At 49.3% G+C, this 22,573-nt stretch overlaps 1 protein-coding gene across 1 annotated transcript; it reads right to left on the reverse strand.

Annotated features, from left to right (window-relative positions):
* Window positions 1-12: 12 nt before the first annotated feature.
* Window positions 13-22,340, reverse strand: ftcdnl1 (formiminotransferase cyclodeaminase N-terminal like 1). Its single transcript, XM_079758475.1, has 6 exons — window positions 22,264-22,340; window positions 9,369-9,486; window positions 6,283-6,378; window positions 4,834-4,989; window positions 3,803-3,991; window positions 13-1,076 (listed from the first exon to the last, which is right to left on the reverse strand). Exons 2-6 carry the CDS (start codon window positions 9,481-9,483, stop codon window positions 619-621), a joined length of 1,014 nt encoding a protein of 337 aa, XP_079614601.1. The 5' UTR covers window positions 9,484-9,486; window positions 22,264-22,340; the 3' UTR covers window positions 13-618.
* Window positions 22,341-22,573: the final 233 nt, after the last annotated feature.

Consider the following 22,573-nt stretch of genomic DNA (forward strand, 5'->3'; position numbering starts at 1 on the left):
TTAAACACACCCATTTTATATAAAAGCTCAGAGTTGTCTGTTCGCCTCACCATGTCCACACATGAAACCAGTCACCCCCAATGGCTCGTCATTCCCTGCAGGATCCACGTGTTAACAGGGATTCAGGTAGATGTTGTTAGCTAGTGGAGGATCAATGGGTTGACAGGGATTCAGGTAGATGTTGTTAGCTAGTGGAGGATCAATGGGTTGACAGGGATTCAGGTAGATGTTGTTAGCTAGTGGAGGATCAATGGGTTGACAGGGATTCAGGTAGATTGGTTCATTAGTGCAGGATCCACGTGTTAGCAAGGATTCAGGTAGATTGGTTAGTTAGAAATCGTCTTTAAAGTCCAATGCAGTTTTAAGACATGGAATCTCAAATAATACAAAGTACAAAAACAAATCAAAAAAATCGAAAACACATGAGCTGAATACCACTGAATCATACTGCAGTCTGAACATTCCTTGCTAGGAGAGAAACAGGCCACCATTGAATATGTTTTGCATAATTACATAACCACTTTGTATAATGATATGCCAATTACATAAGCCCTCTTACATCGTCCCATGAGAACCGAAGGCCCACCTCAGCCCGCCTAACGAGGGCTGGTGCTTTCCTCACATGCGGAGCCCTCCGCCACCGGCGAGCTGCACCTTCCAGAACTCTCCCTGGCCCAGCGAGATCGCCCTCTCCGCCAGGCCCCTGCACTGGGTGGGGGTGAAGCCCACCAGGGCCGTGCCCTTCAGGCCCACCCCCTGCTGGCCGGCCAGTGCCCCCACCCTGGCCGTGATGAGCGAGGCCGGGGCGTGGCAGTAGCGCTCCCCGCCGATGCTGAACGCCGGCCACGCCTCCCGCTCCGCCCCGGGCCTGTGGCCGGCGGGCGGGGCGCCGCGCACGCTCTCCACGTTGCAGGCGATCTCCACGGCGCCCCCGTGGGGCAGGGCCAGCACCTGCACCCCGGGCACGCCTCCCGGGGCGGACTCCCTCAGGGCGCCGGCCACGCGGCGGCCCAGAGCCAGGTCGGCCGTGTCGATGGTCACGTTACAGTTCATCACGTAGGGCCCCGCGCCCACGCCTGCAGGGACACAGCGCGGGTTAGGGTGGCTGGACACCTGCCTGGGGGCGGACAGACGGACTGCAGCTGAATCCACTGACCACAGTGAGGCTAGAGGACTGCAGACCGCTGAATCCACTGACCACAGTGAGGTTAGAGGACTGCAGACCGCTGAATCCACTGACCACAGTGAGGTTAGAGGACTGCAGACCGCTGAATCCACTGACCACAGTGAGGTTAGAGGACTGCAGACCGCTGAATCCACTGACCACAGTGAGGTTAGAGGACTGCAGACCGCTGAATCCACTGACCACAGTGGGGTTAGAGGACTGCAGACCGCTGAATCCACTGACCACAGTGAGGTTAGATGACTGCAGACCGCTGAATCCACTGACCACAGTGGGGTTAGAGGACTGCAGACCGCTGAATCCACTGACCACAGTGAGGTTAGAGGACTGCAGACCGCTTAATCCACTGACCACAGTGAGGTTAGAGGACTGCAGACCGCTGAATCCACTGACCACAGTGAGGTTAGAGGACTGCAGACCGCTGAATCCACTGACCACAGTGAGGTTAGAGGACTGCAGACCGCTGAATCCACTGACCACAGTGAGGTTAGATGACTGCAGACCGCTGAATCCACTGACCACAGTGAGGTTAGAGGACTGCAGACCGCTGAATCCACTGACCACAGTGAGGTTAGAGGACTGCAGACCGCTGAATCCACTGACCACAGTGGGGTTAGAGGACTGCAGACCGCTGAATCCACTGACCACAGTGAGGTTAGATGACTGCAGACCGCTGAATCCACTGACCACAGTGGGGTTAGAGGACTGCAGACCGCTGAATCCACTGACCACAGTGAGGTTAGAGGACTGCAGACCGCTTAATCCACTGACCACAGTGAGGTTAGAGGACTGCAGACCGCTGAATCCACTGACCACAGTGAGGTTAGAGGACTGCAGACCGCTGAATCCACTGACCACAGTGAGGTTAGAGGACTGCAGACCGCTGAATCCACTGACCACAGTGAGGTTAGATGACTGCAGACCGCTGAATCCACTGACCACAGTGGGGTTAGAGGACTGCAGACCGCTGAATCCACTGACCACAGTGGGGTTAGAGGACTGCAGACCGCTGAATCCACTGACCACAGTGAGGTTAGATGACTGCAGACCGCTGAATCCACTGACCACAGTGGGGTTAGAGGACTGCAGACCGCTGAATCCACTGACCACAGTGAGGTTAGAGGACTGCAGACCGCTTAATCCACTGACCACAGTGAGGTTAGAGGACTGCAGACCGCTGAATCCACTGACCACAGTGAGGTTAGAGGACTGCAGACCGCTGAATCCACTGACCACAGTGAGGTTAGAGGACTGCAGACCGCTGAATCCACTGACCACAGTGAGGTTAGATGACTGCAGACCGCTGAATCCACTGACCACAGTGGGGTTAGAGGACTGCAGACCGCTGAATCCACTGACCACAGTGAGGTTAGAGGACTGCAGACCGCTTAATCCACTGACCACAGTGAGGTTAGAGGACTGCAGACCGCTGAATCCACTGACCACAGTGGGGTTAGAGGACTGCAGACCGCTGAATCCACTGACCACAGTGAGGTTAGAGGACTGCAGACCGCTGAATCCACTGACCACAGTGAGGTTAGAGGACTGCAGACCGCTGAATCCACTGACCACAGTGAGGTTAGAGGACTGCAGACCGCTGAATCCACTGACCACAGTGAGGTTAGAGGACTGCAGACCGCTGAATCCACGGACCACAGTGAGGTTAGAGGACTGCAGACCGCTGAATCCACTGACCACAGTGAGGTTAGAGGACTGCAGACCGCTGAATCCACTGACCACAGTGAGGTTAGAGGACTGCAGACCGCTGAATCCACTGACCACAGTGAGGTTAGAGGACTGCAGACCGCTGAATCCACTGACCACAGTGAGGTTAGAGGACTGCAGACCATGATTTCGTTTTAATATTTAAATGTTTATGATAACGGTTGCAATATTGCACACACAAATGCAAACCTTTTAAAAAAGAATGACATAGAAATACAGAAAAAAGACTAAGACGCAAAAGACGATGCACCATGTTCTTCCAGGGGCGATTTGACACAGTTCAGTGTCAGTCAGTCTCTACTGTTATGACTGTTATTATTGTGATTATTATGACACCTGAGGCCCTACCTGTGAGACCTACCTGTGAGACGCCCTACCTGTGAGGCCCTACCAGTGAGGCCCTACCTGTGGGCCCTACCTGTGGGGCCCTACCTGTGAGGCCCTACCTGTGGGGCCCTACCTGTGAGGCCCTACCTGTGAGGCCCTACCTGTGAGGCCCTACCTGTGAGACGCCCTACCTGTGGGGCCCTACCTGTGGGGCCCTACCTGTGAGGCCCTACCTGTGAGGCCCTACCTGTGAGGCCCTACCTGTGGGGCCCTAGCTGTGGGGCCCTACCTTTGGGGCCCTACCTTTGGGGCCCTACCTGTGAGGCCCTACCTGTGAGACCCTACCTGTGAGGCCCTACCTGTGAGGCCCTACCTGTGAGACCTACCTGTGAGGCCCTACCTGTGGGGCCCTACCTGTGAGGCCCTACCTGTGAGGCCCTACCTGTGAGGCCCTACCTGTGAGACCCTACCTGTGAGGCCCTACCTGTGAGACCCTACCTGTGAGGCCCTACCTGTGAGACCCTACCTGTGAGGCCCTACCTGTGAGACCCTACCTGTGAGACCTACCTGTGAGTCCGTAGCGTTTCTGTGGCGAGGGCCCGACGTCGGCCTTGACGGGGTGCGTGTCGGGGGTCTTGCTGAACCAGCCCATGTCCCTCCTCCTCTGGGCCAGGCCGCGCTGCAGGGGGCGGTCCGCCCAGCCGAACAGGAAGGCACTGGAGCCGGGGACCCGCTCCGTGAGGCCCCGGGCGATGGCTGGGGGCGGTCAGCTTTATTAACACTTTGAGGTCCCGTGCATTTCTGGGCTGATCTTAGAGAGCGATTGTGTGGGAAACTCAGAGCACGCACACGCACACACACACACACACACACACACACACACACACACACACACACACACACACACACACAGTATGCAGAAGTAGCGTAGCCATCCCTGGTTTAATCCAGAGAGCAGACACGCGTCCATATGGCTACGGCGATAATGAGCATACTTAAAACAGAGCAAGCTCATAACGAGCACCTCTTAACGACTATGCTCATAAAAGGGCCAGGCTTTTAACGAGAATCTCCCAATGACCTCAGGGGCATAAGTGGTGATGTCCTGAATCCACCGATATGAGGATGCACGGTGCTGTGGTGTGGGGGGTAATCCGCAGCGCTAACTGTGCGGTCAGACGGGCAGCGGGACACTAGTGCCCTGGGAAGGCTTAAGCCAAGCCAGCTCTGATTCCCACAAGCATTAAGTGGATCGGCTTTTTATAGCTAGTCATAAAACTGAGGGATTTGAAACGGTCACTGAAATGATGTTGAAGAACAGTGCAGGTTGTGCGCTCAGTCCTCAGAGTATTGGGTTGGTTTATTATGGCTAGACAACCTTCCTTTTTCATCTGATTCAAATAAAACATGAGACATCAGGGCTAAAAATAGTTCTCTCACCCTACTTTCTCTTTTTTCCAGCTTGACTTTCACTTCCGCTCATTTAAACATCGGGAGGTGCTGGTCCTCCACACACACACACACACACACACACACACACACACACACACACACACACACACACACACACACACACACACACAGTATTGGGGTTTAACCTTGAGCCTCTGCCGCACAGTCGTCCAGGCCCAGCGCCTCGTCTAGGGGGTAGATGGGGATCAGGTCCACTGCCCCCATGCTGGGGTGGGCCCCACTGTGAGCCCGCATGTCAATCAATCCACAGGCCGCTTCGCATGCAGACAGCACCGCCTCCCCTGGACACAGCAACACAACACGGCCCTCTCAGTCACACGCCGCTTCAACATCCCTCCAGCAGAGTGAGCTCAACCGAGAGGGTAGAGGAAGGACCTACTGACGGAGGAGAGGACCTACTGACGGAGAGAGGACCTACTGACGGAGGAGAGGACCTACTGACGGAGAGAGGACCTAAGGGCGGAGGAGAGGACCTACTGACGGAGGAGAGGACCTACTGACGGAGAGAGGACCTACTGACGGAGGAGAGGACCTACTGACGGAGAGAGGACCTAAGGGCGGAGGAGAGAGGACCTACTGACGGAGGAGAGGACCTACTGACGGAGAGAGGACCTACTGACGGAGAGAGGACCTAGTGACGGAGGAGAGGACCTACTGACGGAGAGAGGACCTACTGACGGAGGAGAGGACCTACTGACGGAGGAGAGGACCTACTGACGGAGAGAGGACCTACTGACGGAGAGAGGACCTAGTGACGGAGGAGAGGACCTAGTGACGGAGAGAGGACCTACTGACGGAGGAGAGGACCTACTGACGGAGAGAGGACCTACTGACGGAGGAGAGGACCTACTGACGGAGGAGAGGACCTACTGACGGAGAGAGGACCTAGTGACGGAGAGAGGACCTACTGACGGAGGAGAGGACCTACTGACGGAGGAGAGGACCTACTGACGGAGAGAGGACCTAGTGACGGAGAGAGGACCTACTGACGGAGGAGAGGACCTACTGACAGAGAGAGGACCTAGTGACGGAGAGAGGACCTAGTGACGGAGGAGAGGACCTACTGACGGAGGAGAGAGGACTTCCTGACGGAGGAGAGGACCTACTGACGGAGAGAGGACCTACTGACGGAGAGAGGACCTACTGACGGAGAGGGCCTACTGACGGAGGAGGACTTACTGACGGAGGAGAGGACTTACTGACGGAGGAGAGGATCTACTGACGGAGAGAGAGGACCTACTGACGGAGAGAGGACCTACTGACGGAGGAGAGGACTTACTGACGGAGGAGAGGACCTACTGACGGAGGAGAGGACCTACTGACGGAGGAGAGGACTTACTGACGGAGGAGAGGACCTACTGACGGAGGAGGACTTACTGACGGAGGAGAGGACTTACTGACGGAGGAGAGGACCTACTGACGGAAAGGACCTACTGACGGAGGAGAGGACCTACTGACGGAGGAGAGGACTTACTGACGGAGGAGGACTTACTGGCGGAGGAGAGGACCTACTGACGGAGGAGAGGACCTACTGACGGAGGAGAGGACCTACTGACGGAGGAGAGAGGACTTACTAATGGAGTCGATGCCCGCCACGATGGTGATGACGGAGCGGTTGTAGTCCAGGTCGTTGAAGATGTTCAGCACAGTCGTCCCCTCCCGCAGCTCGCCTGACATGACAAGAACCACCACCTCGTTAAGCACCACCACCTCGTAAGCACCACCACCTCGTTAAGCACCACCACCTCGTTAAGCACCACCAAGTCATTAAACACCACCGCTTCATTCAACACCACCACCTCATTCAACACCACCACCACATTCAACACCACCACCTCATTCAACACCACCACCTCATTCAACACCACCAGCTCATTCAACACCACCAGCTCATTCAACACCACCACCTCACTAACACCACCAGCTCATTAAACACCACCACCTCATTCAACACCACCTGTTCATTAAACACCACCACCTCATTCAACACCACCACCACATTCAACACCACCACCTCATTCAACACCACCACCTCATTCAACACCACCAGCTCATTCAACACCACCACCTCACTAACACCACCAGCTCATTAAACACCACCACCTCATTCAACACCACCACCTCATTCAACACCACCAGCTCATTAAACACCACCACCTCATTCAACACCACCACCTCACTAACACCACCAGCTCATTAAACACCACCACCTCACTAACACCACCAGCTCATTAAACACCACCACCTCATTCAACACCACCTGTTCATTAAACACCACCACCTCATTCAACACCACCACCTCATTCAACACCACCAGCTCATTCAACACCACCACCTCACTAACACCACCAGCTCATTAAACACCACCACCTCACTAACACCACCAGCTCATTAAACACCACCACCTCATTCAACACCACCTGTTCATTAAACACCACCACCTCACTAACACCACCAGCTCATTAAACACCACCACCTCATTCAACACCACCTGTTCATTAAACACCACCACCTCATTCAACACCACCACCTCATTCAACACCACCAGCTCATTAAACACCACCACCTCATTCAACACCACCAGCTCATTCAACACCACCACCTCACTAACACCACCAGCTCATTAAACACCACCACCTCACTAACACCACCAGCTCATTAAACACCACCACCTCATTCAACACCACCAGCTCATTCAACACCACCACCTCACTAACACCACCAGCTCATTAAACACCACCACCTCATTCAACACCACCAGCTCATTAAACACCACCACCTCACTAACACCACCAGCTCATTAAACACCACCACCTCACTAACACCACCAGCTCATTAAACACCACCACCTCATTCAACACCACCTGTTCATTAAACACCACCACCTCATTCAACACCACCAGCTCATTCAACACCACCACCTCACTAACACCACCAGCTCATTAAACACCACCACCTCATTCAACACCACCAGCTCATTAAACACCACCACCTCATTCAACACCACCACCACATTCAACACCACCACCTCATTCAACACCACCACCTCATTCAACACCACCAGCTCATTCAACACCACCACCTCACTAACACCACCAGCTCATTAAACACCACCACCTCACTAACACCACCAGCTCATTAAACACCACCACCTCATTCAACACCACCTGTTCATTAAACACCACCACCTCACTAACACCACCAGCTCATTAAACACCACCACCTCATTCAACACCACCTGTTCATTAAACACCACCACCTCATTCAACACCACCACCTCATTCAACACCACCAGCTCATTAAACACCACCACCTCATTCAACACCACCAGCTCATTCAACACCACCACCTCACTAACACCACCAGCTCATTAAACACCACCACCTCACTAACACCACCAGCTCATTAAACACCACCACCTCACTAACACCACCAGCTCATTAAACACCACCACCTCATTCAACACCACCTGTTCATTAAACACCACCACCTCATTCAACACCACCAGCTCATTAAACACCACCACCTCATTCAACACCACCAGCTCATTAAACACCACCACCTCATTCAACACCACCAGCTCATTAAACACCACCAGCTCATTAAACACCACCACCTCATTCAACACCACCAGCTCATTAAACACCACCAGCTCATTAAACACCACCACCTCATTCAACACCACCAGCTCATTAAACACCACCAGGAATAAACACTGCGTTGGTTTCATCGGACACCAGCGCTTGGTTCTGTTGTTTGTGTCTGTTGTGTCAGATGTGTGTGTGTCATGTGTCAGATGTGTGTATGTCATGTGTCAGATGTGTGTATGTCATGTGTCAGATGTGTGCGTGTCATGTGTCAGATGTGTGCATGTCATGTGTCAGATGTGTGCGTGTCATGTGTCAGATGTGTGTATGTCATGTGTCTGTGTTTTTTCTCTCTGTTGTGCCTGTCAGTTGTTTGTTTCTGTTGCGTCTGTCTGTGTATCTGTTGTTTGTGTACTACGATATGATGAATTAACATTGTGTGATGTATTGAAGCAGTTCAGTAGCTCAAATGTACACATGCATTATTTATTAGAGAATATTCGAACTGTTCAAATTGTAATCACTATTTAACTTAGATCAATACATTAAGTCGTTTTTTTTTCTCTAACACACACTGTACTGTGTTCAGCTACCTATTTGAGATAGAAAGAAACCCACCATAAATCAAAACACCATTTGAAGCCGATAGAACACGCTGAAGCTTTAAAGCGTGGAACACACTGGCCGGCCCGTTGGCCATCGGGAATGTTTGGGGAGGCTCGGAGGAGTTGGGGAACAAATCAGTTTGGTGCGTTCAGCTGTGTTGGAAGCTTTTGGAACGGCGCGGCTCCAATCCTGGATACTCTGATTGCTTGTGCGCTGCTAGTGCACACCCAGCGCATCAGCACGGCGAGCGGGAGGGGAGGACTAGCAACGCGAGACTAGCGCCCCCCCGATGTTAAGGAGACTTATTGCATCTCGTATGCCCTACTACTGTACCAGTAGTCTTCGCGGTGTGTTTCAGTGTAACATTTCTGCCGAACGGGTCCCACAACATAAATGGTGGGATGAAGGCCGTGTGAGCCTCCCTTGTGCTCTCCGACCCAGGTCAGAACCTTTTTCACATCTCTCACCTTTGCTTTTGTAGACGGCGGCCATCGCTACCATATCCACCAGGTCCTTCCTCCGAGCCTCGGACACGTTGAGGAGGCAGGCCACCAGCCGGCGGCCAGGCACACAGGAGGCCATCGTCTGTAAGACACACACTGAGCTGTGTTCAGCTGTTCTGCTCCTCTAACACACTGAGCTGTGTTCAGCTGTTCTGCTCCTCTAACACACTGAGCTGTGTTCAGCTGTTCTGCTCCTCTAACACACTGAGCTGTGTTCAGCTGTTCTGCTCCTCTAACACACTGAGCTGTGTTCAGCTGTTCTGCTCCTCTAACACACTGAGCTGTGTTCAGCTGTTCTGCTCCTCTAACACACTGAGCTGTGTTCAGCTGTTCTGCTCCTCTAACACACTGCGCCGTGTTCAGCTGTTCTCCTGCTCCTCTAACACACTGCACTGTGTTCAGCTGTTCTCCTGCTCCTCTAACACACTGAGCTGTGTTCAGCTGTTCTGCTCCTCTAACACACTGAGCTGTGTTCAGCTGTTCTGCTCCTCTAACACACTGAGCTGTGTTCAGCTGTTCTGCTCCTCTAACACACTGAGCTGTGTTCAGCTGTTCTGCTCCTCTAACACACTGCACCGTGTTCAGCTGTTCTCCTGCTCCTCTAACACACTGAGCTGTGTTCAGCTGTTCTCCTGCTCCTCTAACACACTGAGCTGTGTTCAGCTGTTCTGCTCCTCTAACACACTGCGCCGTGTTCAGCTGTTCTGCTCCTCTAACACACTGCGCCGTGTTCAGCTGTTCTGCTCCTCTAACACACTGAGCTGTGTTCAGCTGTTCTCCTGCTCCTCTAACACACTGCACTGTGTTCAGCTGTTCTCCTGCTCCTCTAACACACTGAGCTGGGTTCAGCTGTTCTTCTGCTCCTCTAACACACTGAGCTGTGTTCAGCTGTTCTGCTCCTCTAACACACTGCGCTGTGTTCAGCTGTTCTCCTGCTCCTCTAACACACTGAGCTGTGTTCAGCTGTTCTCCTGCTCCTCTAACACACTGAGCTGGGTTCAGCTGTTCTCCTCTAACACACTGTACCGTGTTCAGCTGTTCTCCTGCTCCTCTAACACACTGAGCTGTGTTCAGCTGTTCTCCTGCTCCTCTAACACACTGCACCGTGTTCAGCTGTTCTGCTGCTCCTCTAACACACTGCACCGTGTTCAGCTGTTCTCCTGCTCCTCTAACACACTGCACCGTGTCCAGCTGTTCTTCTGCTCCTCTAACACACTGAGCTGGGTTCAGCTGTTCTGCTCCTCTCAGGACTTATTGGACCACCTATACAATCACATCTTTATACAACACAAACTAGACACACTAATACAACACGGACTAGACACACCAATACAACACAAACTAGACACACTAATACAACACACATCAATGCAACACAAACAACACACACCAATACAACACGGACTAGACACACCAATACAACACAAACTAGACACACTAATACAACACACACCAATGCAACACAAACAACACACACCGACGTAGCACAAACATCACACACCAGTACAACACACACTAATACAACACAGACTAGAAAGACCAATACAACACAAACTAGACGCACCAATACAACCCCAAACACATACAATATAACACAAACAGAAAGTCACCAATACAACACAAACAACAGACAATACATGCAACACACAGCAATAGAACACAAACAACAACCACCAATACAACACAAACAACACACACCAATACAACGCAACCAACACACACCAATACAACACAAACACACACCAATAAAACGCAACCAACACACACCAATAAAACGCAACCAACACACACCAATAAAACGCAACCAACACACACCAATACAACACAAACAACAACCACCAATACAACACAAACAACACACACCAATACAACACAAACACACACCAATACAACACAAACACCAATATAACACAAACAACAACCACCAATACAACACAAACAACACACACCAATACAACACAAACACACACCAATACAACGCAACCAACACACACCAATACAACACAAACACACACCAATAAAACACAACCAACACACACCAATACAACACAAACAACACCCACCAATGCAACACAAACAACACACACCAATACAAAAAACAAACAACACCCCTTGCATAACTCAAACGAGACTCGCACACATTTTAATTCTTTATTTGAATCCACCAATCACATTACAACAGACAGGATTCAAATATTTTCAGAGATAAGATAGGTCTTTGTTCAAGGGTACTAAAAACATCTCCTGTGCCACACTGCCACACTGCCTATCACTGCTGATATTTACATTTACATTTAGGGCATTTAGCAGACGCTTTTATCCAAAGCGACTTACAATAAGTGCATTTGTTACAATAAGTACATTTGTCATAAGAAGTGAAACAATATATTGCTGTCGGTACAGTAAAGATGTTCATAGAACCAAGTGCAAGTATTACAATAGCTAGGCTAACCCATTCCCCGTGTAAAGCAACGATAGCAGCTAATATGATATGGAGCAACACTTTGCTAGTTGTGTCGATGTTCTGCTGGAGAGCCCTGCCAGCCGTAACCCACTGAAAACAAGAATATGGACATGCTCCAAGCTGCCCTCAACCAACACCATTAGCTTGTACTGATAGCCTAGGTCCCTTCGTTTTATCCAGAATGGGCTGGGACTTCATGATTTTGTACCAGCCCATACATGGAGAGGCTATTTCCATGTAGAGAACATACACACAGCCTATTTCAAGTAACAGCACTTCCCATCAATAGAGCTGCTAAACCACTGAATGTTAGTACATGATCCCATTTTCTGGAAATACTTCCTTAAGAGTGCTAGAAATAAGCTTAACAATTCAGTCATGGCGTGCAGTATAAAGTCCTTTATAAATAGTACAGCCATTTACAATATGGGCTACTGATTAAAGTTGACGGCCGGAGTGTGAGTGCATTATACTGTGAGGATGGTGGTGAGCAGGGTACCATAATGGCAGATTGTATTTGGTAGGTAACTGCAGTCTGCAGTCTGCAGTCTGACAGTGAAACACAGTGGTCGGCAAAGTCTGGGCATGCTAGCGTTCCCCTCATTCTGAGTCCAGTCCACCGTTTGCTTAATGCTAAGAAGGAATCTCCTAGCTGTTGGGTTCTGTAGTGTGTCGTGGCTCGTTGTGATAAACAGTAGTCTGTTGCACAACACCCCTTGCATAACTCAAACGACCATGGAGATATTCAGGTGGGGGGGGGGGGGGGGTATCAATGGACTAGACACACCAATACAACACAAACAACACACTAATGCAACACAGACAACACACACCAATACAACACAAACAACACACTAATGCATCACAGAGTAGACACACCAATACCTGCTCCTCTAACACACTGCACCGTGTTCAGCTGTTCTGCTCCTCTAACACACTGCACCGTGTTCAGCTGTTCTCCTGCTCCTCTAACACACTGCACCGTGTTCAGCTGTTCTCCTGCTCCTCTAACACACTGCACTGTGTTCAGCTGTTCTCCTCTAACACACTGCACCGTGTTCAGCTGTTCTCCTGCTCCTCTAACACACTGCACTGTGTTCAGCTGTTCTCCTCTAACACACTGCACCGTGTTCAGCTGTTCTCCTGCTCCTCTAACACACTGCACCGTGTTCAGCTGTTCTCCTGCTCCTCTAACACACTGCACTGTGTTCAGCTGTTCTCCTCTAACACACTGCACCGTGTTCAGCTGTTCTCCTGCTCCTCTAACACACTGCACTGTGTTCAGCTGTTCTGCTCCTCTAACACACTGCACCGTGTTCAGCTGTTCTGCTCCTCTAACACACTGCACCGTGTTCAGCTGTTCTGCTCCTCTAACACACTGCGCTGTGTTCAGCTGTTCTCCTGCTCCTCTAACACACTGCACCGTGTTCAGCTGTTCTGCTCCTCTAACACACTGCGCCGTGTTCAGCTGTTCTCCTGCTCCTCTAACACACTGCACTGTGTTCAGCTGTTCTGCTCCTCTAACACACTGCACTGTGTTCAGCTGTTCTCCTGCTCCTCTAACACACTGCACCGTGTTCAGCTGTTCTCCTGCTCCTCTAACACACTGCACCGTGTTCAGCTGTTCTGCTCCTCTAACACACTGCGCCGTGTTCAGCTGTTCTCCTGCTCCTCTAACACACTACACTGTGTTCAGCTGTTCTCCTGCTCCTCTAACACACTGCGCCGTGTTCAGCTGTTCTCCTGCTCCTCTAACACACTGCACTGTGTTCAGCTGTTCTCCTCTAACACACTGCACCGTGTTCAGCTGTTCTCCTCTAACACACTGCACCGTGTTCAGCTGTTCTCCTGCTCCTCTAACACACTGCACCGTGTTCAGCTGTTCTCCTCTAACACACTGCACCGTGTTCAGCTGTTCTGCTCCTCTAACACACTGCGCCGTGTTCAGCTGTTCTCCTGCTCCTCTAACACACTGCACTGTGTTCAGCTGTTCTGCTCCTCTAACACACTGCGCCGTGTTCAGCTGTTCTCCTGCTCCTCTAACACACTGCACCGTGTTCAGCTGTTCTCTTGCTCCTCTAACACACTGCACTGTGTTCAGCTGTTCTCCTGCTCCTCTAACACACTGCACTGTGTTCAGCTGTTCTCCTGCTCCTCTAACACACTGCGCTGTGTTCAGCTGTTCTGCTCCTCTAACACACTGTGCTGTGTTCAGCTGTTCTCCTCTAACACACTGCACCGTGTTCAGCTGTTCTCCTCTAACACACTGTGCTGTGTTCAGCTGTTCTCCTCTAACACACTGCACCGTGTTCAGCTGTTCTCCTCTAACACACTGTGCTGTGTTCAGCTGTTCTCCTGCTCCTCTAACACACTGAGCTGTGTTCAGCTGTTCTGCTGCTCCTCTAACACACTGAGCTGTGTTCAGCTGTTCTGCTGCTCCTCTAACACACTGCACCGTGTTCAGCTGTTCTCCTGCTCCTCTAACACACTGCACCGTGTCCAGCTGTTCTTCTGCTCCTCTAACACACTGAGCTGGGTTCAGCTGTTCTGCTCCTCTCAGCACTTATTGGACCACCTATACAATCACATCTTTATACAACACAAACTAGACACACTAATACAACACGGACTAGACACACCAATACAACACAAACTAGACACACTAATACAACACACATCAATGCAACACAAACAACACACACCAATACAACACGGACTAGACACACCAATACAACACAAACTAGACACACTAATACAACACACACCAATGCAACACAAACAACACACACCGACGTAGCACAAACATCACACACCAGTACAACACAAACCAATACAACACACACACTCATACAACACAGACTAGAAAGACCAATACAACACAAACTAGACGCACCAATACAACCCCAAACACATACAATATAACACAAACAGAAAGTCACCAATACAACACAAACAACAGACAATACATGCAACACAAACAACACACAGCAATAGAACACAAACAACAACCACCAATACAACACAAACAACACACACCAATACAACACAAACACACACCAATACAACGCAACCAACACACACCAATACAACACAAACACACACCAATAAAACGCAACCAACACACACCAATACAACACAAACACCAATACAACACAAACAACAACCACCAATACAACACAAACAACACACACCAATACAACACAAACACACACCAATAAAACGCAACCAACACACACCAATACAACACAAACAACAACCACCAATACAACACAAACAACACACACCAATACAACACAAACACACACCAATACAACACAAACACCAATATAACACAAACAACAACCACCAATATAACACAAACAACACACACCAATACAACACAAACACACACCAATACAACGCAACCAACACACACCAATAAAACACAACCAACACACACCAATACAACACAAACAACACCCACCAATGCAACACAAACAACACACACCAATACAAAAAACAAACAACACCCCTTGCATAACTCAAACGAGACTCGCACACATTTTAATTCTTTATTTGAATCCACCAATCACATTACAACAGACAGGATTCAAATATTTTCAGAGATAAGATAGGTCTTTGTTCAAGGGTACTAAAAAAATCTCCTGTGCCACACTGCCACACTGCCTATCACTGCTGATATTTACATTTACATTTAGGGCATTTAGCAGACGCTTTTATCCAGTCGCTTTTATCCAGTCGCTTTTAGCGACTTACAATAAGTGCATTTGTTACAATAAGTACATTTGTCATAAGAAGTGAAACAATATATCGCTGTCGGTACAGTAAAGATGTTCATAGAACCAAGTGCAAGTATTACAATAGCTAGGCTAACCCATTCCCCGTGTAAAGCAACGATAGCAGCTAATATGATATGGAGCAACACTTTGCTAGTTGTGTCGATGTTCTGCTGGAGAGCCCTGCCAGCCGTAACCCACTGAAAACAAGAATATGGACATGCTCCAAGCTGCCCTCAACCAACACCATTAGCTTGTACTGATAGCCTAGGTCCCTTCGTTTTATCCAGAATGGGCTGGGACTTCATGATTTTGTACCAGCCCATACATGGAGAGGCTATTTCCATGTAGAGAACATACACACAGCCTATTTCAAGTAACAGCACTTCCCATCAATAGAGCTGCTAAACCACTGAATGTTAGTACATGATCCCATTTTCTGGAAATACTTCCTTAAGAGTGCTAGAAATAAGCTTAACAATTCAGTCATGGCGTGCAGTATAAAGTCCTTTATAAATAGTACAGCCATTTACAATATGGGCTACTGATTAAAGTTGACGGCCGGAGTGTGAGTGCATTATACTGTGAGGATGGTGGTGAGCAGGGTACCATAATGGCAGATTGTATTTGGTAGGTAACTGCAGTCTGCAGTCTGACAGTGAAACACAGTGGTCGGCAAAGTCTGGGCATGCTAGCGTTCCCCTCATTCTGAGTCCAGTCCACCGTTTGCTTAATGCTAAGAAGGAATCTCCTAGCTGTTGGGTTCTGTAGTGTGTCGTGGCTCGTTGTGATAAACAGTAGTCTGTTGCACAACACCCCTTGCATAACTCAAACGACCATGGAGATATTCAGGTGGGGGGGGGGGGGGGGTATCAATGGACTAGACACACCAATACAACACAAACAACACACTAATGCAACACAGACAACACACACCAATACAACACAAACAACACACTAATGCATCACAGAGTAGACACACCAATACCTGCTCCTCTAACACACTGCACCGTGTTCAGCTGTTCTGCTCCTCTAACACACTGCACCGTGTTCAGCTGTTCTCCTGCTCCTCTAACACACTGCACCGTGTTCAGCTGTTCTCCTGCTCCTCTAACACACTGCACTGTGTTCAGCTGTTCTCCTCTAACACACTGCACCGTGTTCAGCTGTTCTCCTGCTCCTCTAACACACTGCACTGTGTTCAGCTGTTCTCCTCTAACACACTGCACCGTGTTCAGCTGTTCTGCTCCTCTAACACACTGCACCGTGTTCAGCTGTTCTCCTGCTCCTCTAACACACTGCACCGTGTTCAGCTGTTCTCCTCTAACACACTGCACCGTGTTCAGCTGTTCTCCTGCTCCTCTAACACACTGCACTGTGTTCAGCTGTTCTCCTCTAACACACTGCACCGTGTTCAGCTGTTCTCCTGCTCCTCTAACACACTGCACCGTGTTCAGCTGTTCTCCTCTAACACACTGCACCGTGTTCAGCTGTTCTCCTGCTCCTCTAACACACTGCACTGTGTTCAGCTGTTCTCCTCTAACACACTGCACCGTGTTCAGCTGTTCTCCTGCTCCTCTAACACACTGAGCTGTGTTCAGCTGTTCTCCTGCTCCTCTAACACACTGCACCGTGTTCAGCTGTTCTCCTGCTCCTCTAACACACTGCACTGTGTTCAGCTGTTCTCCTCTAACACACTGCACTGTGTTCAGCTGTTCTCCTCTAACACACTGCACCGTGTTCAGCTGTTCTCCTGCTCCTCTAACACACTGCACTGTGTTCAGCTGTTCTGCTCCTCTAACACACTGCACCGTGTTCAGCTGTTCTGCTCCTCTAACACACTGCACCGTGTTCAGCTGTTCTGCTCCTCTAACACACTGCGCTGTGTTCAGCTGTTCTCCTGCTCCTCTAACACACTGCACCGTGTTCAGCTGTTCTGCTCCTCTAACACACTGCGCCGTGTTCAGCTGTTCTCCTGCTCCTCTAACACACTGCACTGTGTTCAGCTGTTCTGCTCCTCTAACACACTGCGCCGTGTTCAGCTGTTCTCCTGCTCCTCTAACACACTGCACCGTGTTCAGCTGTTCTCCTGCTCCTCTAACACACTGCACCGTGTTCAGCTGTTCTGCTCCTCTAACACACTGCGCCGTGTTCAGCTGTTCTCCTGCTCCTCTAACACACTACACTGTGTTCAGCTGTTCTCCTGCTCCTCTAACACACTGCGCCGTGTTCAGCTGTTCTCCTGCTCCTCTAACACACTGCACTGTGTTCAGCTGTTCTGCTCCTCTAACACACTGCGCCGTGTTCAGCTGTTCTCCTGCTCCTCTAACACACTGCACTGTGTTCAGCTGTTCTGCTCCTCTAACACACTGCGCCGTGTTCAGCTGTTCTCCTGCTCCTCTAACACACTGCACCGTGTTCAGCTGTTCTCCTGCTCCTCTAACACACTGCACTGTGTTCAGCTGTTCTCCTGCTCCTCTAACACACTGCACTGTGTTCAGCTGTTCTCCTGCTCCTCTAACACACTGAGCTGTGTTCAGCTGTTCTCCTCTAACACACTGCGCCGTGTTCAGCTGTTCTCCTGCTCCTCTAACACACTGCACTGTGTTCAGCTGTTCTCCTGCTCCTCTAACACACTGCACTGTGTTCAGCTGTTCTCCTCTAACACACTGCACCGTGTTCAGCTGTTCTCCTGCTCCTCTAACACACTGCACCGTGTTCAGCTGTTCTCCTGCTCCTCTAACACACTGCACTGTGTTCAGCTGTTCTCCTGCTCCTCTAACACACTGCACTGTGTTCAGCTGTTCTCCTCTAACACACTGCACCGTGTTCAGCTGTTCTCCTGCTCCTCTAACACACTGCACTGTGTTCAGCTGTTCTGCTCCTCTAACACACTGCGCCGTGTTCAGCTGTTCTCCTGCTCCTCTAACACACTGCACTGTGTTCAGCTGTTCTGCTCCTCTAACACACTGCGCCGTGTTCAGCTGTTCTCCTGCTCCTCTAACACACTGCACCGTGTTCAGCTGTTCTCTTGCTCCTCTAACACACTGCACTGTGTTCAGCTGTTCTCCTGCTCCTCTAACACACTGCACTGTGTTCAGCTGTTCTCCTGCTCCTCTAACACACTGAGCTGTGTTCAGCTGTTCTCCTCTAACACACTGCGCCGTGTTCAGCTGTTCTCCTGCTCCTCTAACACACTGCACTGTGTTCAGCTGTTCTCCTGCTCCTCTAACACACTGCACTGTGTTCAGCTGTTCTCCTCTAACACACTGCACTGTGTTCAGCTGTTCTCCTCTAACACACTGCACCATGTTCAGCTGTTCTGCTCCTCTCAGCACTTATTGGACCACCTATACAATCACATCTCTATATGACACAAACTAGACACACTAAAGCAACACACACCAATACAACACGGACTAGACACACCAATACAACACAAACTAGACACACTAATGCAACACAAACAACACACACCAATACAACACACACACCAATACAACACAAACCAATACAACACAAACTAGACACGCCAAATCAACCCCAACCACATACAGTGGGGCAAAAAAGTATTTAGTCAGCCACCAATTGTGCAAGTTCTCCCACTTAAAAAGACGAGAGAGGCCTGTAATTTTCATCATAGGTAAAACTCAGCTATGAGAGACAAAATGAAAAAAAAAAATCCAGAAAAACACATTGTCTGATTTTTAAAGAATTTATTTGCAAATTATGGTGGAAAATAAGTATTTGGTCACCTACAAACCAGCAAGATTTCTGGCTGTCACAGACCTGTAACTTCTTCTTTAAGAGGCTCCTCTGTCCTCCACTTGTTACCTGTATTAATGGCACCTGTTTGAACTCCTTATCAGTATAAAAGACACCTGTCCACAACCTCAAACAGTCACACTCCAAACTCCACTATGACCAAGACCAAAGAGCTGTCAAAGGACACCAGAAACACAATTGTAGACCTGCACCAGGCTGGGAAGTCTGAATCTGCAATAGGTAAGCAGCTTGGTGTGAAGAAATCAACTGTGGGAGCAATTATTAGGAAATGGAATACAAACAAGACCACTGATAGTCTCCCTCGATCTGGGGCTCCACGCAAGATCTCACCCTGTGAGGTCAAAATGATCACAAGAACGGTGAACAAAAATCCCAGAACCACACGGGGGGACCTAGTGAATGACCTCCAGAGAGCTGGGACCAAAGTAACAAAGGCTACCATCACTAACACACTACGCCGCCAGGGACTCAAATCCTGCAGTGCCAGACGTGTCCCCCTGCTAAACCCAGTGCATGTCCGGGCCCGTTTGAAGTTTGCTAGAGAGCATTTGGATGATCCAGAACAGGATTGGGAGAATGTCATATGGTCAGATGAAACCAAAATAGAACTTTTTGGTAAAAACTCAACTCGTCGTGTTTGGAGGAGAAAGAATGCTGAGTTGCATCCAAAGAACACCATACCTACAGTGAAGCATGGGGGTGGAAACATCATGCTTTGGGGCTGTTTTTCTGCCAAGGGACCAGGACGTCTGATCCGTGTGACGGAAAGAATGAATGGGGCCATGTATCGTGAGATTTTGAGTGAAAACCTCCTTCCATCAGCAAGGTCACTGAAGATGAAACGTGGCTGGGTCTTTCAGCATGACAATGACCCCAAACACACCGCCCGGGCAACGAAGGAGTGGCTTCGTAAGAAGCATTTCAAGGTCCTGGAGTGGCCTAGCCAGTCTCCAGATCTCAACCCCATAGAAAATCTTTGGAGGGAGTTGAAAGTCCGTGTTGCCCAGCGAAGGCCCAAAAACATCACTGCTCTAGAGGAGATCTGCATGGAGGAATGGGCCAAAATACCAGAAGCAGTGTGTGAAAACCTTGTAAAGACTTACAGAAAACGTTTGACCTCTGTCATTGCCAACAAAGGGCATGTAACAAAGTATTGAGATGACCTTTTGTTATTGACCAAATACTTATTTTCCACCATCATTTGCAAATAAATTCTTTAAAATTGATTTTCTAGATTTTTTTTTTTTTAATTTTGTCTCTCATAGCTGAGGTATACCTATGATGAAAATTACAGGCCTCTTATCTTTTTAAGTGGGAGAACTTGCACAATTGGTGGCTGACTAAATACTTTTTTGCCCCACTGTATAACACAAACAACAGAAAGTCACCAATACAACACAAACAGACAATACATACAACACAAACAACACACAGCAATACAACACAAACACACACCAATACAACGCAACCAACACACACCAATACTACACAAACACACACACCAATAAAACGCAACCAACACACACCAATACAACACAAACACCAATGCAACACAAACAACACCCACCATTACAAAAAACAAACAACACCCCTTGCATAACTCAAACGAGACCCATACACACATTTTAATTCTTTATTTGAATCCACCAATCACATTACAACAGACAGGATTCAAATGTTTTCAGAGATGAGATAGGTCTTTGTTTAAGGGTACTAAAAACATCTCCAGTGCCACACTGCCTATCACTGCTGATATGGAGCAGCAGTGCTGCTGATATGGACCCTGCCAGCCGTAACCCACTGAAAACAAGAATATGGACATGCTCCAAGCAGCCCTCAACCAACACCACTAGCTCGTACTGATAGCCTAGGTCCCTTCGTTTTATCCAGAATGGGCTGAGACTTCATGATTTTGTACCAGCCCATACATGGAGAGGCTATTTCCATGTAGAGAACATACACACAGCCTATTTCAAGTAACAGCACTTCCCATCAATAGAGCTGCTAAACCACTGAATGTTAGTACATGATCCCATTTTCTGGAAATACTTCCTTAAGAGTGCTAGAAATAAGCTTAACAATTCAGTCATGGCGTGCAGTATAAAGTCCTTTATAAATAGTACAGCCATTTACAATATGGGCTACTGATTAAAGTTGACGGCCGGAGTGTGAGTGCATTATACTGTGAGGATGGTGGTGAGCAGGGTACCATAATGGCAGATTGTATTTGGTAGGTAACTGCAGTCTGCAGTCTGACAGTGAAACACAGTGGTCGGCTAAGTCTGGGCATGCTAGCGTTCCCCTCATTCTGAGTCCAGTCCACCGTTTGCTTAATGCTAAGAAGGAATCTCCTAGCTGTTGGGTTCTGTAGTGTGTTCTGGCTCATTGTGATAAACAGTAGTCTGTTGCACAACACCCCTTGCATAACTCAAACGACACGCACACGCACACACACACACACACACACACACACACACACACACACACACACACACACACACTCTGTTGAAGTTACTGGTGTCATGTTTGTCAAGTGTCTAGAACTGGAAGTAGGCCTAGTTATTACATTAAAAAGGAAAGACATTTTAAAGAAACTTGTTCAGATATTGACGTGCAACAATTATTCCGCGGCGCTGTCATGCCAAACGTTGGCATGACAAGAACAATGTGCAAACACTGCTCGGTGTCACCAGTAAGCTGCAGACACATGGCCAACAGCAGGGAGCGCGGCACGGGCACGTGCACACTGGTGACGGTGAGTTACGAATCACAGACACCGACAACACACATGCAACACAGAGCTGTTGGCTCGAGGGCGGATTTGTTACGTTACCCTGCGGTGCAGATCGGATAGAAGTGACTGACAGCCAGTTTGGTGTCAAAGGAGCACGTCAACGCGTCGGGGACAGGTGATCCCGCCGTGACGTCATCCGTCAGCCGTCCTATGAAGTTTATTCTGAACAAAAAGACACAACACAACACTAACAGAGGCGCTGTTTGTTTAGCATAATTGTGTTAACCTTCAGTGAAATAAACGTAATAAACCCAGTAAAATAAACGTAATAAACTTAATAAACGCAGTCAAATAAACCTAATATACTTCTTAGGACGGCCGGTGGATGACGTCACTGCCGGGTCCGGCA

This window comes from Pollachius pollachius (genome assembly GCF_949987615.1).
Source record: "Pollachius pollachius genome assembly, chromosome: 20".
Lineage (NCBI taxonomy): Eukaryota > Metazoa > Chordata > Actinopteri > Gadiformes > Gadidae > Pollachius > Pollachius pollachius.

Coding starts and splice junctions, on each gene's coding strand:
- ftcdnl1 (XM_079758475.1), bottom strand. CDS start 9,483: ATGGCCTCCTGTGTGCCTGGCCGCCGGCTGGTGGCCTGCCTCCTCAAC. Junction 6,379..9,368: donor CGCCGTCTACAAAAGCAAAG/GTGAGAGATGTG, acceptor TTGTCATGTCAG/GCGAGCTGCGGGAGGGGACG. Junction 3,992..4,833: donor CTGTGCGGCAGAGGCTCAAG/GTTAAACCCCAA, acceptor GACCGCCCCCAG/CCATCGCCCGGGGCCTCACG.